Source organism: Herpailurus yagouaroundi, unplaced genomic scaffold, assembly GCF_014898765.1.
Source record: "Herpailurus yagouaroundi ecotype Mexico unplaced genomic scaffold, PumYag 191, whole genome shotgun sequence".
Classification (NCBI taxonomy): Eukaryota; Metazoa; Chordata; class Mammalia; order Carnivora; family Felidae; genus Herpailurus; species Herpailurus yagouaroundi.
Genome location: NW_024412422.1, coordinates 2,428,054 through 2,444,900, shown reverse-complemented (window position 1 = coordinate 2,444,900; position 16,847 = coordinate 2,428,054). Strand labels below are relative to the sequence as shown.

Genomic DNA, 16,847 nt, shown 5'->3' with positions numbered 1-16,847 from the left:
TTTTTAATTGCATTTGATTAAAAAAAAGGAAGGAAGAGAAAGAAAGAAAGAAAGAAAGAAAGAAAGAAAGAAAGAAAGAAAGAAAGGAAAATGGGGCCTCTGGGTGGCTCAGTCGGTTCAGTTCAGGTCATGATCTCATGGGTCTTGAGTTCAAGCCCCGTGTCGGGCTTTGTGCTGACAGCTTGGAGCCTGAGCCTGCTTTGGATTCTGTGTCTCCACCTCTCTCTCTCTCTCTCTCTCTCTGCCCCTCCCCGCTGGCACTCTCTCTCTCTCTCAAAAATAAACATCCAAAAAAAAAAAAAAATCACATTTGAATAAGTGCATGTTTTGGGTTCTTTCTTTTGTTGTCATTTAAGTGACCCTGGGGTTAAACTGGTCTCAACGCCCTTAAAACTCAGTGTCGCGTCTCTTAAGGAATTCTGTTCCCTATGTGCAGAAATGATTTAGAAGAGAAAATGTTTTAGGGAACATCCAGGTTAAAATTTGGTTTTTCAAAGAGAAGTGAGGGGTGCCTGGATGTCTCATTTGGTTAAAGTGTCTAACCCTTGATCTCGGCTCAGGTCATGATCTCATGGTTTGTAGGTTCGAGCCCTGTGTTGGGCTCTGTGCAGAGTCTGCTTGGGATTCTCTCTCTCTCCTCTCTCTCCCCCTTTCCTGCTCTCTTTCTCTCAAAAATAAACAGACGTTTTAAAAAATAATAAAAGGGAAGTGAAATTTACATAAGGATCTCTCGATCAATGTCTCTCAAGTTTCATTTACTTATTTTTCAAGCTGCCTTTATGCCTATGGTGGTCAGTCATTTTGGTTGTCAACTGTGCATGCAAGGCTGACCCTGTCTCTTCTCTCTGGGGATGGGCAGGTGCCATCCAAAGGCTCAGGCTTGGACTCTGGCTTGGGGTCAGAACTTGGGCAAGTCACTGCTGTCTTTGGCCTGCAGAGTCAGTGCGAATGAGCCGACTCCCACGTCCCTCCCCGGCTTGAGGACTGGGGAGTGCAGCCTCCAGACACTTTATTACCGTTTTCCCCTTTTGGAAGTCCCAAAAGCCCCGGCTGTAGACCCAGGCACTCTAGGAAGTAGGGCTGACGGCTCCAGCAGCCTCCCCTGCCTCCCCAGGTACCGCAGCGGGACCCGCGGCTACATGAAGGCGGTGGTGTTGGATCTCCTGAGAAGATATTTACGCGTGGAACACCATTTCCAACAAGGCAAGTGTCGCCGCCAGCGCTGGTGACAAGCCCACAGGGTGGGAGGGCCCTGAGCCTCACCCCTGTTGTCTCCCTCTAGCTCACTACGACAAGTGTGTGATCAACCTCAGGGAGCAGCTGAAGCCAAACATGTCCCAGGTGCTGGACTGCATCTTTTCCCACGCGCAGGTGGCCAAGAAGAACCAGCTGGTGATCATGTTGATCGTAAGCAGGACGGGGCACCCTGTACCCACGGTGGGAGTAGCTCGGGGTCCACAGACATTCCGGAAAGGGCCGGGGTAGAAATATTTTAGCTTCTGCTGGCCGTGCAGCCTCTGTCCTGACCTTGTGCAACGTCAAGGCCTGCAAATGGACACGGCTGTGTCCCAATAAGACTTTGTTTATAAAACCACGCGGCGCGGGTGGGATGCAGCCGCCCCTGGGTGCAATCGCGACTGACACTCACAGAGCGCCTCCTATGTGCCGGGCACTCCTCACGTGCTTTTCAAAAACCGGCTCGTTGACTTGAGCAAGCCCGGAAGGTGCGTACTGTGCTCACTCCCGCTCTGGCAGAGCACAAGGAGGTGAAGTCACTTTGCCAAGGGCACACAGCTGCTAAATGCGGAGCTGGGATTGGAACCCAGAGCCTGCCCCCCGCCCCCCGGAGTCATGAGTTATTAGAGGCTATTGGATTCTGAGTCTGGTAGGACTTTGGGTTTGCCTTCTTGGAGAAGCACGGAATTTCTTCGTTCTTATTTCTCTTCCTACCAGATGGTAATTAGCATCCTTTATAGTTTGCGGTCTCTTCCCTTGATATGGTCTCTGACCCGACTCACTTGGAAAATGCAGGGTCAGCAGATACTAGGAGATCTGGACTTGGTTTTAGCAAGAAGGCGCCGACAGATTTTTTTTTTTTCTTTTTTGTAAAGACAGTAAATGTTTTGGTCTTAAGAACCATGCAGCCCGTGTTGCAGCAGTTCAGTTCTGCTGTTGTAGCGTGAAAGAAGCCATGGTCAGTATATAAGTGAATGTATAAACTTTATTTGTGGGGCACCTGGGTAGCGCAGTCCATTAAGTGTCTGACTTCGGCTCAGGTCATGATCTCACCGTTTGTGGGGTCGAGCTCCGCATCGGGTTCTGTGCTGACAGCTCAGAGCCTGGAGCCTGCTTCGGATTCTGTGTCTCCCTCTCTCTATTTGCCCCTCCCCTGCTCACGCTGTCTCTCTCTCTCTCTCTCTCTCTCTCTCTCTCTCTCTCTCTCTGTTTCTCTCTCTCTCAAAAATAAATAACCGTTAAAACAAATTTTTAAAAACCCACTTTATTTGCAAAAATGGGCGGTGGGCCAAATTTGGGCCTGGGCTTATAGGATAGTTAACACCCTAGCAAGATGGTTTCAGAAATACTGATATTTTTGTAAAAGAATCATTTTGAAATCTCCTAGTGCGGCATGAGGATCTCTTAATCCTAGCCGCACATGAGAACCTCCTGGGGTAGGTGTAGGGGGACTTTTAAAAAATACAGACACCCTGGCCTCACCCCTGGTCCGTTAAATCCGGCTTTCTGGGGATGTGGCCCAGGCATCAGTACTTTCTGAAAGCTTTCCCCAGTGCGAAACTTCCTCGTGGGCTGCGTATTATATAATATCAGTTTAATGTTTAATTTCTTGGATGTTTCAATGGTTCTTTCGTTAGCTAGGAGATCTTTTTTCTCAAGGAGGTACATTTTTTTTTTTAACGTTTATTTATTTTGCAGGGAGGAGGGCAGGGAGAGAGGGAGAGAGAGAATCCCAAGCAGGGTCTGCATTATCAGGAGAGCCTGATGCAGGGCTCACACTCATGAACTGTGAGATCGTGACCTGAGCTGTAGTCCGATGCCCACCTGACTGAGCCACCCAGGCGCCCCACAAGGAGGTGTATTCTTACCGGGAGGGATCATGGGGTCTGTAACTGACTTTCAAAAACGAAACCGTGTGTGTGCACACACGTGTATGCATGCTAGAGAAAAAGCAGGTGTGGCCATCCGGTCAAAGTTGAGCAGCCGGTGGAACTGGATCATCATTATCGGGGTTTTCCATATACCGATCCTCATTTCTTGTGTAGTTTTGGCAATTCTTCCAAATTATGTTTGGAGGGAGAGCTTCCCAGTGTGCGGCCCATAAGTACAGGATTGGGAACTTAGGCCCGAAGGTCTGCCTGTCACGTGTTACCATCTCCTCGCCATTCGGAAGCCAGGGGTGAAAGCTCTGCATTATTCCGCTGTTTGCTACTCTCTGTGCACATACTGACTCTCTTCTGGGCATGAAAGAGCAAGGGGCGCCTGGGTGGCGCAGTCGGTTAAGCGTCTGACTTTAGCCAGGTCACGATCTCGCGGTCCGTGAGTTCGAGCCCCGCGTCGGGCTCTGGGCTGATGGCTCGGAGCCTGGAGCCTGTTTCCGATTCTGTGTCTCCCTCTCTCTCTGCCCCTCGCCCTTCATGCTCTGTCTCTCTCTGTCTCAAAAATAAGTAAATGTTGGAAAAAAAAAAAAAAGTAAAAAAAAAAAGAGCTAAAAATTATGAACATCAGAGGACAGTCTTGGAGGGGTGGCCCCCGGAGCAGAGAGCTAGGACACTTGCTCTCGGGGGCTTCTCAGTGACGGCGGCTGTAGGTGTACCAGCTTGGTGGGGGGGATGTGTGAGATCCATTATTCTTTTGGCTCTCTTGGTTCTATTTATTGAAAATGTTTGCAAAGTTTCTACGTGATTTAGAGTTAATATTTTAGCACTGCACTGTAGAAACTGTAAAGAATGGAGGGAGGTATTTTATACTCCCTAGAGAAACCACCTAAAAATATTTATTGAAAGTGGTGAGTTCTTTGCATTTGATGGTGCCTAGGACACTTTCTTTTTTTTTTAAAAATTTTTCAACGTTTTTATTTATTTTTGGGACAGAGAGAGACAGAGCATGAACGGGGGAGGGGCAGAGAGAGAGGGAGACACAGAACCGGAAACAGGCTCCAGGCTCCGAGCCATCAGCCCAGAGCCTGACGCGGGGCTCGAACTCACGGACCGCGAGATCGTGACCTGGCTGAAGTCGGACGCTTAACCGACTGCGCCACCCAGGCGCCCCTAGGACACTTTCTGAAAGGACTTGTTAACTGCATGATTACTTTGAAATGAAAGTTTCTGAGTCTTTAAGGGGCCTTCATGTCTTTCTTTCTTTTTTTTTTTTTTTTAAAGTTTATATTTTGAGAGAGAGAGAGAAAGAGCACACCAACAGGGGAGGAGCAAAAAGAGGGAAACAGGATCCGAAGCAGACTCCGCACTGACAGCAGGGAGCCCAACACGGGGCTCGATCTCACGAACCGTGAGATCATGACCTGAGCCCAAGTCTGACGCTCAACCAACCACGGGGACTTGGTTGCTAAAACAGATCACTTACGGGGAGGGAGAGAAGGTTAAGAATAATCTCCTGTGCAGTTCAGCACGTGTGTTTGTGTCCAAGTGTGAAATGTTAATGCGTTAGAAACGTGCTGATCGTTCTGATCGTAGAAACAGAGCAGGCTCATTCTAATTAGGGAGATGCAGAGGCAGGAGTAGAAGAAAGGACCCATGGCCCCACCATCTAGTGACTTCTTGGAAAGCAGCCTGGGCTGCGGCAGGGGTGGGGGCGAGTTGCTGGGGCGTTGAGAGTCCCAGCAGTCAGTGATTTGCCTTCTGAGGGTGTTTAGGGAACATCTGTTCTGAGCCATTCCTAAGCCCTTCTTGTGTTCCGGGCATAAGGAGGAGATGTCCAGAGCAGGTGCATGCAGCCCTGGTCTCTAGCAAGCAGGTCCCTCATTCAGAAGCAGGAGGAGGGATGCACGTGGAATGGTCACCCCTCTACTTCTTCTGCAACTCAGACCCTCCTTCCTGCTGGAAGCTGCCCTTGACCCCCCCACACCCTGAATGCTCCCCGTGGGGACTCGCAGAGGGCGGCTTGCCACACCGTCGCTAGAGCATCCCATGTGAACCTTACTTTTTGTTTGTACCGGGCTCCATTTCCCCTCGTCCCTCTTGTCTGCACCTGTGAACCCCTTAAGTCAGGCAGCAATATAGAGAGGAAAGTGAAGCCTCGGGGACAGAAGAGACCTGGCTTCAGATTGGCCCTGAGCCTCACTTTCCCCATCTGTAAAATGGGCATCGTAATGTAACTCCTCAGAGGGTCGGGAGAATCTGGGGAAATGAACATAAAGGGTCTAGTTGCTCGCCTGGGACACATTAAATGCCTGATAATGGCCACCTATTAATGGTGCTGTAGGTAGAGACTTGGTTGTATTTTTCATGTTAGCAGGTGTGGAGGGCATGTCAGGGGTGAATGGGGGGCACATGGCGGACAGTGGTCAAGGGTATGATTATCAGGCTCTGCCGGGGATGTGCAGAGAGCTGAGCAGCTGTCTGGGTTGTTGGGACGGCCGCACGCCCCAGCTGTGGGTGAGGGCTGGGCGTGTTTCCTTCCGGTGGAGAAAAGCCGTTTGGATTTCTGTTTTTGTGTCCCTCAAAGGATGAGCTCTGTGGCCCAGACCCTTCCCTGTCGGAAGAGCTGACCTCCATCCTCAACGAGCTCACTCAGCTGGGCAAAAGCGAGCATTGCAAAGTGGCCCTCAGAGCGAGACAGGTAGGGTCCTGGGGAGTGTCCGTCCCGCCACGCACATCCCTCACCCCGCACGGCCCCTCTGCCGCCATCCCACGTCCTGATCCCAGGGCCTGGCCCTTGGCTTACCCTAGCCCTCTGTCCCCTCCCCCTGTAGATCCTGATCGCCTCCCACCTCCCGTCCTATGAGCTGAGGCACAACCAGGTGGAGTCCATTTTCCTGTCCGCCATCGACATGTATGGCCACCAGTTCTGCCCGGAAAACCTCAAGGTGAGGCCGCTCCCTCCCATCCACCTGCCACAGAGCTCACACTGTGGCCCAAGTCAGGCCTCGGGGAGGTGGGCTCCCCGTGCCCTCCGTGTGCGGGCACCTGCCTTCAGAGCACGGTTGCAGGTACCAGTGGTTCCGTCCAATGTGGCCAGGGCTGCCCGACGGGACCTCGGGGAGCCCGAGAGAGGTTCAGTCCTGCAGGATGGACAGAGAGTATCAGGCAGCAAGGCTCCCCCCACCCCCACCCCCCGAGGTGCAATTGTATTTTATTTAATTTTATCGAATTTTATTTATTTATTTATTTATTTATTTATTTATTCATAAATGTTTATTTACTTTTGAGAGAGAGGGGGAGGTGGGGAGGGGCAGAGAGAGAGAGGGAGAGAGAATCCCAAGCAGGGTCTATGCTATCAGCACAGAGCCCGACGCGGGGCTCGAACTCACGAGCCGCGAGATCATGACCTGAGCCAAAATCAAGAGGGAGGTTCTTTTTTTAAATTTTTTTTTTTTCAACGTTTCTTTATTTTGGGGACAGAGAGAGACAGAGCATGAACGGGGGAGGGGCAGAGAGAGAGGGAGACACAGAATCGGAAACAGGCTCCAGGCTCTGAGCCATCAGCCCAGAGCCCGACGCGGGGCTCGAACTCCCGGACCGCGAGATCGTGACCTGGCTGAAGTCGGACACTTAACCGACTGCGCCACCCAGGCGCCCCTCAAGAGGGAGATTCTTAACTGACGGAGCCATCCAGGCGTCCCCCCGGGGTGCAGTTTTAGACCCTCAGATGTGATGGAGCTTACTAGGAAACCAGGAACACTCACACGGCTGAGTTACGGCTTCATCTTTTGGGTTCCCCGAGCCCCCAACTTTGGATCATTTGCGGGCCTCCAGGTACCCCCTCCGTGTCTGGAACGGGGAGCCCCAGGTGTAATCCTCCCAGAACTGCTCCCACTTTCAGGTCCACGGGCCTGGAGCACGGACAGAAACCACCGCCGGCTTCCCCTCCCTGCTCCTACCCCTCCACTCATTTTGGTGAAAACTTGGTAACATTTGCCTTTTCTTCCCCCTTCCCATCCTGTAGAAATTAATACTGTCAGAGACGACCATATTCGACGTCCTGCCCACTTTCTTCTACCACGCTAACAAGGTCGTTTGCATGGCGTCCCTGGAGGTAAGTAGGAGGGAGGACCCGGTAACAGCACCCGTAGCGAACATGCCGGTGCTGACATCCACCGCCCGCCTGCTGTGCGCCTGAGCCCGGGCCCCGCGCCTCGCGAAACGGGACCTTACCCTTCTCTCCACAGGGTAGGTACTGTTACCTGCCCATCTCACAGAGAAGGGCGTTGAGGCTCAGAGAGGTGGAGCGTCTGGCCCGAGGTCCCCTGGCTGGGGAGTGGCACAACCAGGGTCTCACGAGGTCTCTGTCCAGGGCGCTTGCTGGTAACCCCCGTTTTCTCAGGTGCCGGTCCGGCCTCCTCCAGGCAGGGCACGTTGAAATGCTAACCACCAAGAGCCAAGGCGCCTCCTGCAGACTCTCTGATTCCCTGCGTTACATACCTTTGGAAGACTTGTCTGCTTGAGCCATAGAGCAGGAAGGAGCCTAGGTTGACAATTTAAGGCGACCTCCCTGTCACTGGTCCCGATGGGGCAGACAAGGCAGTGACCAGCAGCAAAACTCTCCGATCTTGGAGTCTTGGTCCCCTGTGGTCCCCACTCCCTCTTCTGCCACCTTTTAGACCCCACGGGTCACCCATCCTGGTGCCAGAACGTTGACTGGGTCTCCATGGAGACCGTTTGGGGCTTTTGCGTATGCGATGGCCCCAGACTCTCCTGGGCCTGCAGCCTTTACCTCCTCCCTGGTTTCAGCTCAAAGAATCCTTCTCAGGTCTCCCTGTTTCCGGCAGTGAGGCCACGTAGCGCTCTTAAGTGCCTTTATTCCCCCCCCCCCCCCCCGTTTCCAATTTTCACTTATGTTGAGACCCACCGTGTGCCAGCCTCTGGGGAAACAGCAGGGGAACAGCCCCGGTCTCTGCCCTAACGAAGCTTCTCTCTGGCTGGGGAGATACACACACACACACACACACACACACACACACACACGCACTAAATACAACGGGCATGCTGAGAATCGGACAGCAGAGTCTAACCTCACCGGGAGGTTCGGCTCAGACTCGGATGAGAAAGTGATGTGGAAGCAGGCAGCTAAGGAGCAAGTCAGAATTGGTGGGAAGAAGCACAGAGGGTCCATTCAGGGGGACCAATCTGTGCAGAGTCCCGAGCTGTGTGACCTGTGGCCCGTTGCTTTCCTTTGCTGGACATTTAGGTTCTCCTGCTGTAGCGGGGCACTGGCAGTAAGCACTTGGTACTCATTATCCAGACACCTGTCCTATTGGGGGGGGGTGTCCTCTGTCAGGTGGAAAGCAGCACCCCACCTTTGCTTTTCGGTGCGCTAAATCCCGTTTTTTTTATGTCTGAGAATTTTCCACAGCTCTTTGAGCATTCTTTCACTTTGTCCGGCGGGTTTATTGAACACAATCCCGCCTCTTCTCCCTGACTCAAGAGGCGCACCTTGAATATTACATTGTTACTTGGTCTCTTGAGATGTGGAGAGTTTTGGTCCCGCTAAAATGTGTGGGTGTCCCCCAGACCAGCCCCGGGTTCAGTGATTCACTGGGAAGAACCGCAGGGCTCAGCCGATAGGCGTGCTCATGGCTGTGAATTGTTACAGCGAAAGGACGCAAAGTACGATCAGCAAAGGGACACAGCGTGTGGGGGTGAAGTGTGTGGGGGAAGCCAAGGGAAAGCTTCCAGTGGGTCCTGTAGGCACTTTTTTTTTTTTTAATTTTTTTTTCAACGTTTTATTTATTTTTGGGACAGAGAGAGACAGAGCATGAACGGGGGAGGGGCAGAGAGAGAGGGAGACACAGAATCGGAAACAGGCTCCAGGCTCTGGCCATCAGCCCAGAGCCTGACGCGGGGCTCGAACTCACGGACCGCGAGATCGTGACCTGGCTGAAGTCGGATGCTTAACCGACTGCGCCACCCAGGCGCCCCTAGGCACTTTTTTTTTTAATGTTTGTTTATTTTTGTGAGAGAGAGACAGAGCGTGAGCGGGGGAAGAGCAGAGAGAGAGGGAGACACGGGATCCGAAGCAGGCTCCAGGCTCCGAGCTGTCAGCACAGAGCCCGACGCGGGACTCGAACCCACGAACCCACAAACTGTGAGATCATGACCTGAGCTGAAGTTGGATGCTCAACTGACTGAGCCGCCCAGGCGCCCTTCCTGTAGGCACTTTTAATTCCTCAAGCAATGACTTATGACATGTTTGAAATGAGGCTCGGAGACTCCGTGCCTGGGGGTTTTATTGGGGGTTGGTCCTAGCATGTAACTAAATTCCGAACTCCCAGAAAGAAAGCATATGTTCAACATAAAAGCATCGTATAGCTTGGGTGCCATGAACCATTCTTATCAGGGAATAGTGGGAGCCCTCCCAGATCCAAGGTTCCTGATGCTGGCCAAGGGCCTTTCGAAGGATAGCAGTTAGGCCTGCTATGTTAACTCTTACTGCACACTTCTTATATTCCCTATTCAGTTAAAAAAACCTCCCACTGTCTAAACTCTGGAACTGTGCTATCCAATATGGCAGCCACTGGTGACATCTGGCTAGCAAGCACTGGAAACACAGCTTGTCTGAGTTGAGCTGTGCTCTAAGTATAAAGTGCACCCTGGATTCCAAAGACTTTGTGTGGAGAAATAATTTCAAATATATCGGTACTTTTTCTGCTGATTACCTATGGAAATGACATTACGTTAGATATTGGGGATGAAATGAAGTCTATTATTAAACATTTTCACCTGCTGCCTTTTTGTTTTAAGTGGCTACCGGAAAATTTGAAATTAAAATTGCGCACGTGGCTGTGTTACATTTCTCCTGGATGGCGCACTCTAGAGTAGGAGTTGGAAGTGATAGCCTGTGGGCCACATGTGGCCCACTGCCTGATTTTACAAATAAAGGTTTATTGGAACACAGCCACGCCCATTCATTTACATATCATCCTTGGCTGCTTCCAGGCTGCGACAACAGAATTGAATAGTTGTGACAGAGACGACGTATCCTCCATCTGTCCCCCAAAGTCCAAAATATTTACTCCCTAAGGGTACCTGGGTGGCTCCATCGATTGAGCATCCGACTTTTAACTTCAGCTCGTGTCATGATCTCGAGGTTTGTGAGCTTGAGCCCCGCATTGGGCTCTGCGCTGAAGGCTCGGAGCTTGGTTGGGAATCTCTCTCTCTCTCTCTCTCTCTCTCTCTCTCTCTCTCTGTGCCCCGCTCGTCGTGTGCGCACACTCTCTCTCAACATGAACAAAAACAGGTAAGTAAAACACATATTTACTATCGAGCCCTTTGCAAAGAAGGTAACCTTGTAAAGAGTGAGCAGACTCTCTCTTTGCTACTTCGTAGGGCTCATTTATTTTTAAAATTTTTTTTTTCAACGTTTATTTATTTTTTTGGGACAGAGAGAGATAGAGCATGAACGGGGGAGGGGCAGAGAGAGAGGGAGACACAGAATCGGAAACAGGCTCCAGGCTCTGAGCCATCAGCCCAGAGCCTGACGCGGGGCTCGAACTCACGGACCGTGAGATCGTGACCTGGCTGAAGTCGGACGCTTAACCGACTGCGCCACCCAGGCGCCCCTCGTAGGGCTCATTTAGAGAGGGTTTCTGGTATCGCTCCAGCCTGAGTTTTCTCTGGTCTGGAGGGCCCTCTGGGAGAATGTCTTCTGTGCCTCTGCTCCGTTAGGTTTACGTGCGAAGGGGCTACATCGCCTACGAGTTAAACAGCTTGCAGCACCGGCAGCTCCCAGATGGCACCTGCGTGGTAGAATTCCAGTTCATGCTGCCCTCCTCCCACCCAAACCGGTATGGAGTGGGGCGCACCCGGGGGAGGGGTGGTGGGTGTTTCTTTTCTCCCTGGCCACCATAGTCCTGTCTCTGGAGGGACCCAGCGAGTATGTCTGGGGAGGGACCTCAGGAACGCCACTTCCCCACCGTGGGATCTCCCTACATCTCTGTTCTCTCATCTGCAAAAGGAGATAATCCAATGCCTGCCCCATGCACCTGTACTTCCCAGTGTGGAAGCCACTACCCCTGTGTGGGCTCTTTAAATTAAATCGAGTGAGATTCAATGACACATTCAGCTCCTCGGGCCTACCTGCTGCATTTAAAGTGCCCCATAGCCACATGTGGTTGGTGGCTGCCACGTGGGATACTGCAGTTCTAGAACATTCCATCACCGCAGAACGTTCGCTCCGGTGGTGCGCTCCTAGATCATTATGGGGAATAAGTGAGATAAGGCCCACATGGTTTTTAGGGGCATGCCTGGCATGCAGAAAGCTGTTGGTGAGCATTAGTGATCCCTGTGATGGTTATCGCTATGCCGTTGGTCGGGCACCGTGCACTTCCACACCCTGTTTCATTCAGCCCTCACCATCTGTTGGCCAAAACTGTGTTCCTATCTCCATTTAGGCCCTGGGGCCTCCGCTTGGTATATGCCCAGCTGTACGCAGGGTAGGGATTCGAGCCACATGCCTCACTCCAGAGTGCTCTCCGCAGCACCCGACGGACCTCTGGAGCCACCAGCCGGGGCCAGTGTTGGCCTGTCTGGATCCCCACGATGTGCTCAGTTGGGGACATCCTGGTGTGCCTCTGCTGTTCCCTCATCATGTCTTTTTTTAATCCATCTTATTTCAGGACCCAAAGTACCGTTCTGGTCAGGTAGAATGTGTCACCTTCCGCTAAAGCAATCGCTCTCCCTACAGTGTGGAGAGTTCTCTTTCCCTCTTCCCTCGCCCCTGTGTGTCTGGTTCTCCTGGGGGTCCCCGCAGGCTTTGCTTGTGGCTAGGAGGACGGTCTCATCATGACTGGGGCGTTGAGTTAACCAGATCTTGGGTCTGTGTGGGCAATAGCGTTCATGATTTCTTTTTTTTTTTCCTCCCAAGTTTTTATTTAAATTCAAGTCACGTGTAGTTTAGTATTGGTTTCAGTGATTCATCATTTACATACAATACCCAGTGGTCACCACAAGTGCCCTCCTTAATGCCCATCACCCATCTAGCCCATTCCCCTGCCACCTCCCTCCATCAACCTTCAGTTAGTTCTCTGTAGTCAAGAGTCTCTTATGGTTTGCCTCCTTCTCTGCTTGTATCTTATTTTTCCTTCCCTACCCCATGTCCATCTGTTTGATTTCTTAAATTCCACGTATGAATGAAATCATATGGTATTTGTGTTCCTCTGACTGACATATTTCGCTTAGCATAATACTCTCTAACTCCATCCACAACGTTGCAAATGGCAAGATTTCATTCTTTTTCGTTTCTGGGTAATATTCCAGTGTGTGTGTGTGGAGGGGGCGGGGAGCGGGGTATATTTGGATCTCTTGGGATTTCAAAATCTATGTTTTTCTTTCCATTGCCTTTAAGAATAAGGGCGTTGCTTTGGTTTTTTTGAAAAACAATTTTTAAGTTTGAGAGAGAGAGCATGAGTTGGGTAGGAGCAGCAGAGAGAGAGGGAGAGAGAGAGAGAGAGAGAGAGAGAATCCCAAGCAGGCTCTGTACTGTCAGCGCAGAGCCCAACGTGGGGCTCGAACTCACAAACTGTGAGATCATGACCTGAGTCGAAATCATGAGTCGGACGCTTAACTGACTGAGCCGCCCAGATGCCCCAGGTGTTGCTCTGTTATGGGCGAAGGAGAGAAGTGCTTCTCCATGAGGCACCTTCTTTCATATTTATCATTTATTTTTACCCTTCCTATTTCCAAAAAAAAAAAAAAAAAAAAAAAAATGGGGGGAGATGATGGTATTTTCCCCGATTGAGAGAAAAGGGGATAAAGTACTTGTGGCCCTGGCATCGTTTCGGGGACAGTGGGAGGCATGGTGAAAGGGCTTTGGAAACTGTGCCCATGAGGAGGCATTCTGTTCTTTGCCTTAAGAGTCCCACCCAGTTAGGAAAGGAGGACTGCTTTCCTAAAGCCTGTGGATCAGTCGCACCTTGTTCCTTAGGAGGAACCGACATATATATCTGGGTTATTCATTGTGACCACCAGTGTGGTCACGGGGTCCTATTTTTTTTTAACGTTTATTCTTTAGAGAGACAGAACATGGGTGGGGGAGGGACAGAGAGAGAGGGAGACTCAGAGTCTGAAGCAGGCTCCAGGCTCCGAGCTGTCAGCACAGAGCCCGACGCGGGGCTTGAACCCACAGACCGCGAGATCATGACCTGAGCCGAAGTTGGAGGCGTAACCGACTGAGCCACCCAGGCGCCCCATACAGGCTCCTGTTTTGACCCGCACAGACACTGAGGCCTCTGGAGGGGGTTCCCTGACCCTCTCAGCTCCTTGTCGTGGCTGTTGGCTGGGAGCACAGGAAGCTTGCTCTGGGCTGGTGGCTTCAGAGCACACTCTGCCTGCTCTTCCCCCCTCCCCGTCCCCACCAAGCCCTGCTTCTCAGGGCCTTCGGGAAGGGCTGCGATGACTCAAGTCCCTCCTCCAGGAGGACCCGGCTGGAGAGCGAGGCGCATTGTTCTTTGGGTCAGGGGACCAGTGCAGGGAGGTCAGAGGCCAGCGGACCTTCATGCGGGGTGCAGCCAGGACTGAGGGCCAGGGCCACGGTGTTGGGGCGGGGGGGGGGGGGGGCTGTGAGCACAGCTGGGAGGCAGGAGCTGGAGAGAGTGGCTGTGCCTGCGGGCTGCTGGTCGACCCCCAGGAAAATGGCCCAGCCGGCCCACATCTTTCCTTTTTTTTTCTCCCCCAAGAGAAGTAGGACATCTAGACTTAAGAAAAAAAAAATTAAATCCTTCAACTTTTCGCTCTGAACAGGTAAGTGATGTGTAGGAATCTATTAAAAATGCTGCAGGGACTGGGGCGCCTGAGTGGCTCAGTCAGTTAAGCGTCCGACTCTTGCTTTCAGCTCAGGTCATGGGATCTCCAGGCTCGTGAATTTGAGACGCGTGTCAGGCTCTGTCCTGATTCTCTCTCTCCCTCTCTCTGCCCCTCCCCTGCTCTTTCTCTCTCAAAATAAATAAATAAACAAAAAATTAAAAATGCTGCAGGCGCCCAAGTCACCTGCGGGCTGAATTCAGCCCATGCTTCTATGCCGGTTTGCTTCTCTGTATTTAGCTGTCCAAGAGCAAGGAGCCTGGGGGAGGGGGTGGGGCGGGATTTCAGGGGTACCCAACAGGAAGGCACAGAGGCCCTGTCCCACCTGGGTCCAGCGTCTCCAGGAGCACCCCAGACTCGACAGGTGGCTGGGAAGATTTATAGGGCTCCGTATAGGTCATGCTCACGGCTGTGACTTGTCACAGTGATAGTCCGCGAAGTGGGGCACCGTCACCAAAAGGAAGAGGGTCACGGGGGTGAAGTCCCCAGGACGCCTGGTGCAAGAGTCCTCCCCAAGGGAGCCCCATAGGACGCGCTCTGTTCCCCCAGCAACTTGTTGTGATGGCCTGTGTGCAGTGCGGTCCGGCAGCTGGTTAGAGATCCAGCGCCCAGGGTTTCCGCTGGGGGCTGGTCATGTAGACACCCTCTGCCGAACACGGGGATTTCTGCTGAAATCCCCGACTCCAGAAGGAAGGCAGGTGTTCTGCATAAACCACACGGTACAAACATTTGGAGCACAGCGAGCCTCTTGTATGATTCAGGGAATGGTGGGAACCCTCCCCAAGTTCCCAGACACCAGCCAAGGGCCAGTCTTGCAAGGAGGTCTCCTTTTCAGGAGAGCAGGCCTCTTTTCAGCAGCCCCTCTCGTAACCCCTTCTGCACTTGATTCCAGGGCTCCAGGGGATCTGTCTGTGTTTGTTGCTGGTGAGCTGCCAGTCCTGGGGGCAGTGGCCAGCTAAGCTCTCACGGGCAGCTGGCCTAGGGGCCGGTTTTGGTTCCGGACCCCTGTCCCAAGAGCAGGTTTGATGGAAAGGGAGGGGCTGGGAGAGCGGAAGCCTGGCGTGTCTCTCTAGAACCAAGCCTGCCCTTTCACCAGCCGCCTAGGGCTGGGCTGTCCAGGAGAAGTTGGCACTAAGAGTGTTCATGCTCTGTGGCTGAGTTCACCGTTCTGGATTTCCCTGGGACCACAGGGAGGCTGGACTTGTCTGCACGCATGCATGTCTGGATCGTTCATTCATTCATTCATTCATTCATTCATTCCCTCCCTCGCTCATTGCACTTAGTCTGTACCAGGTCCTGAGCAATCAGAGAAGACTTCCCAGCCCCATGCCTGGGTGGTTCAGTCGGTTGAGCTTCCAACTTGAGCTCAGGTCATGATCTCATGGTTCGTGAGTTCGAGCCCCACGTCGGGCTCTGTGCTGACAGCTCAGTGCCTGGAGCCTGCTTCGCATTCTGTGTCTCCCTCTCTCTGCCCCTCCCCCACTCACAGTCTGTCTCTCTCAGAAATAAATAAAAAACATAAAAAAATAAAAGGACTCCTCAGCCCCAGACCCCAGTCCGTTCCGCGTGCAATTTTAAGCCCCGCTGTGGGAGGGCTTTAATGCTAGTCTGGCTCATCGAAGCTTCCAGGGCAGGAGCAACTCTTGGGGCCAGGTCTTCAAGCAGCTGCATCAGTCCCCTCCTCTGGTCCCCCTGCAGGATGGCCGTGCCCATCAGTGTCACCAACCCCGACCTGCTGAGGCACAGCACCGAGCTCTTCATGGACAGCGGCTTTGCCCCACTGTGTCAGCGGATGGGGGCCATGGTTGCCTTCAGGAGATTCGAGGACTTCACAAGGTACCCAGAGTGGCCCAGTCTCCCAGACACGTTGAGCAGAGGGGCCAGGCAAGCTTCTCCTGGCCCCCACCTGTTCGTTTGTGTGGCCTGCCCGTATTTAAATTCTGGCCATGTGCTTCCTCGCCGTGAGACTCTGAGCAAATTACTTAACCTCTCTGTGCCTTAGTTTTCTCATCTTTATCATGGGGATAAGAGAAGGATCTACTTCATGGGATCACCAGGAAAATGAAATGAGATGGAGTATATTAAACATCGTATTTCAAGTGTAGCTAAGGGATAGGTGGCATTCTCAGTAAACATCAGCGATCAGTCCTATGAGTATCACCTATTTTCCACCCGTTCCCGTGTGCTGTGCCTCGTGCTTGGGTTATCTTGTTGTAACTCCGCAATGGCCTTAGGTGATTTGGTGAAGTGAGGTATGAGGGTCTCCCGGCCAGTGACTGGGAACCCAGCTGATGCCCCAGAGCCCTGGACACCCTTTCTTTTATTCACGATCTCAGATCACATAGGTCCCTTCTTCCCTTTGGGGAAATACCCCATCAGTGGTGCCTTGGACCTGGTCAGGAACCCAGTGAGCCCTGGGCGGAGTTGGATGAGCTCCTAGAGCCATCGGTGGGAAAGGGGAAGGACCCAGTCCTTCCGTCTGGCCAGAGTGAAATCTTGACCTATGACCTTAAGGAGCCGGCAGCCCCTCAGCCCTACCTCTCCACCCCACGCCCCCAGAAACTTCGACGAAGTCATCTCCTGCTTTGCCAACGTGCCCAGGGAAATCCCCCTCTTCAGGAAGGCCTGCACTCCCTTGTTCTCTGAAGAAGAGAACAAGGTAAGTCTCCTGAGCAGGGAGCCTGTCCAGGAGGGGGCAGCCTGGGACCCCTGAGGCCTCCTGCCCCCTGCCATTGTTTTCTCCCCCAGAGCCTCAGAGAGGAGCCAATCCACATCCTAAATGTGGCCATCCAGTACGCGGACCACCTGGAAGATGAGGAGCTGGTGCCGATTTTCCGGACGTTTGTACAGTCCAAG

General features: G+C 52.4%; 1 protein-coding gene across 5 annotated transcripts in view; it reads left to right on the top strand.

The window, feature by feature from the left end:
- Positions 1-16,847, top strand: part of ACACB (acetyl-CoA carboxylase beta) — a 114,772-nt gene that overhangs the window by 66,467 nt on the left and 31,458 nt on the right. For all 5 annotated transcript variants that reach the window (XM_040443626.1, XM_040443627.1, XM_040443628.1 and 2 more), the window contains 9 exons: positions 1,115-1,203; positions 1,283-1,407; positions 5,701-5,814; positions 5,948-6,061; positions 7,141-7,230; positions 10,860-10,978; positions 15,690-15,827; positions 16,551-16,650; positions 16,740-16,847. In XM_040443626.1, the coding sequence (XP_040299560.1) occupies positions 1,115-1,203; positions 1,283-1,407; positions 5,701-5,814; positions 5,948-6,061; positions 7,141-7,230; positions 10,860-10,978; positions 15,690-15,827; positions 16,551-16,650; positions 16,740-16,847 (997 nt within the window). The remainder of the gene's footprint in view (positions 1-1,114; positions 1,204-1,282; positions 1,408-5,700; positions 5,815-5,947; positions 6,062-7,140; positions 7,231-10,859; positions 10,979-15,689; positions 15,828-16,550; positions 16,651-16,739) is intronic.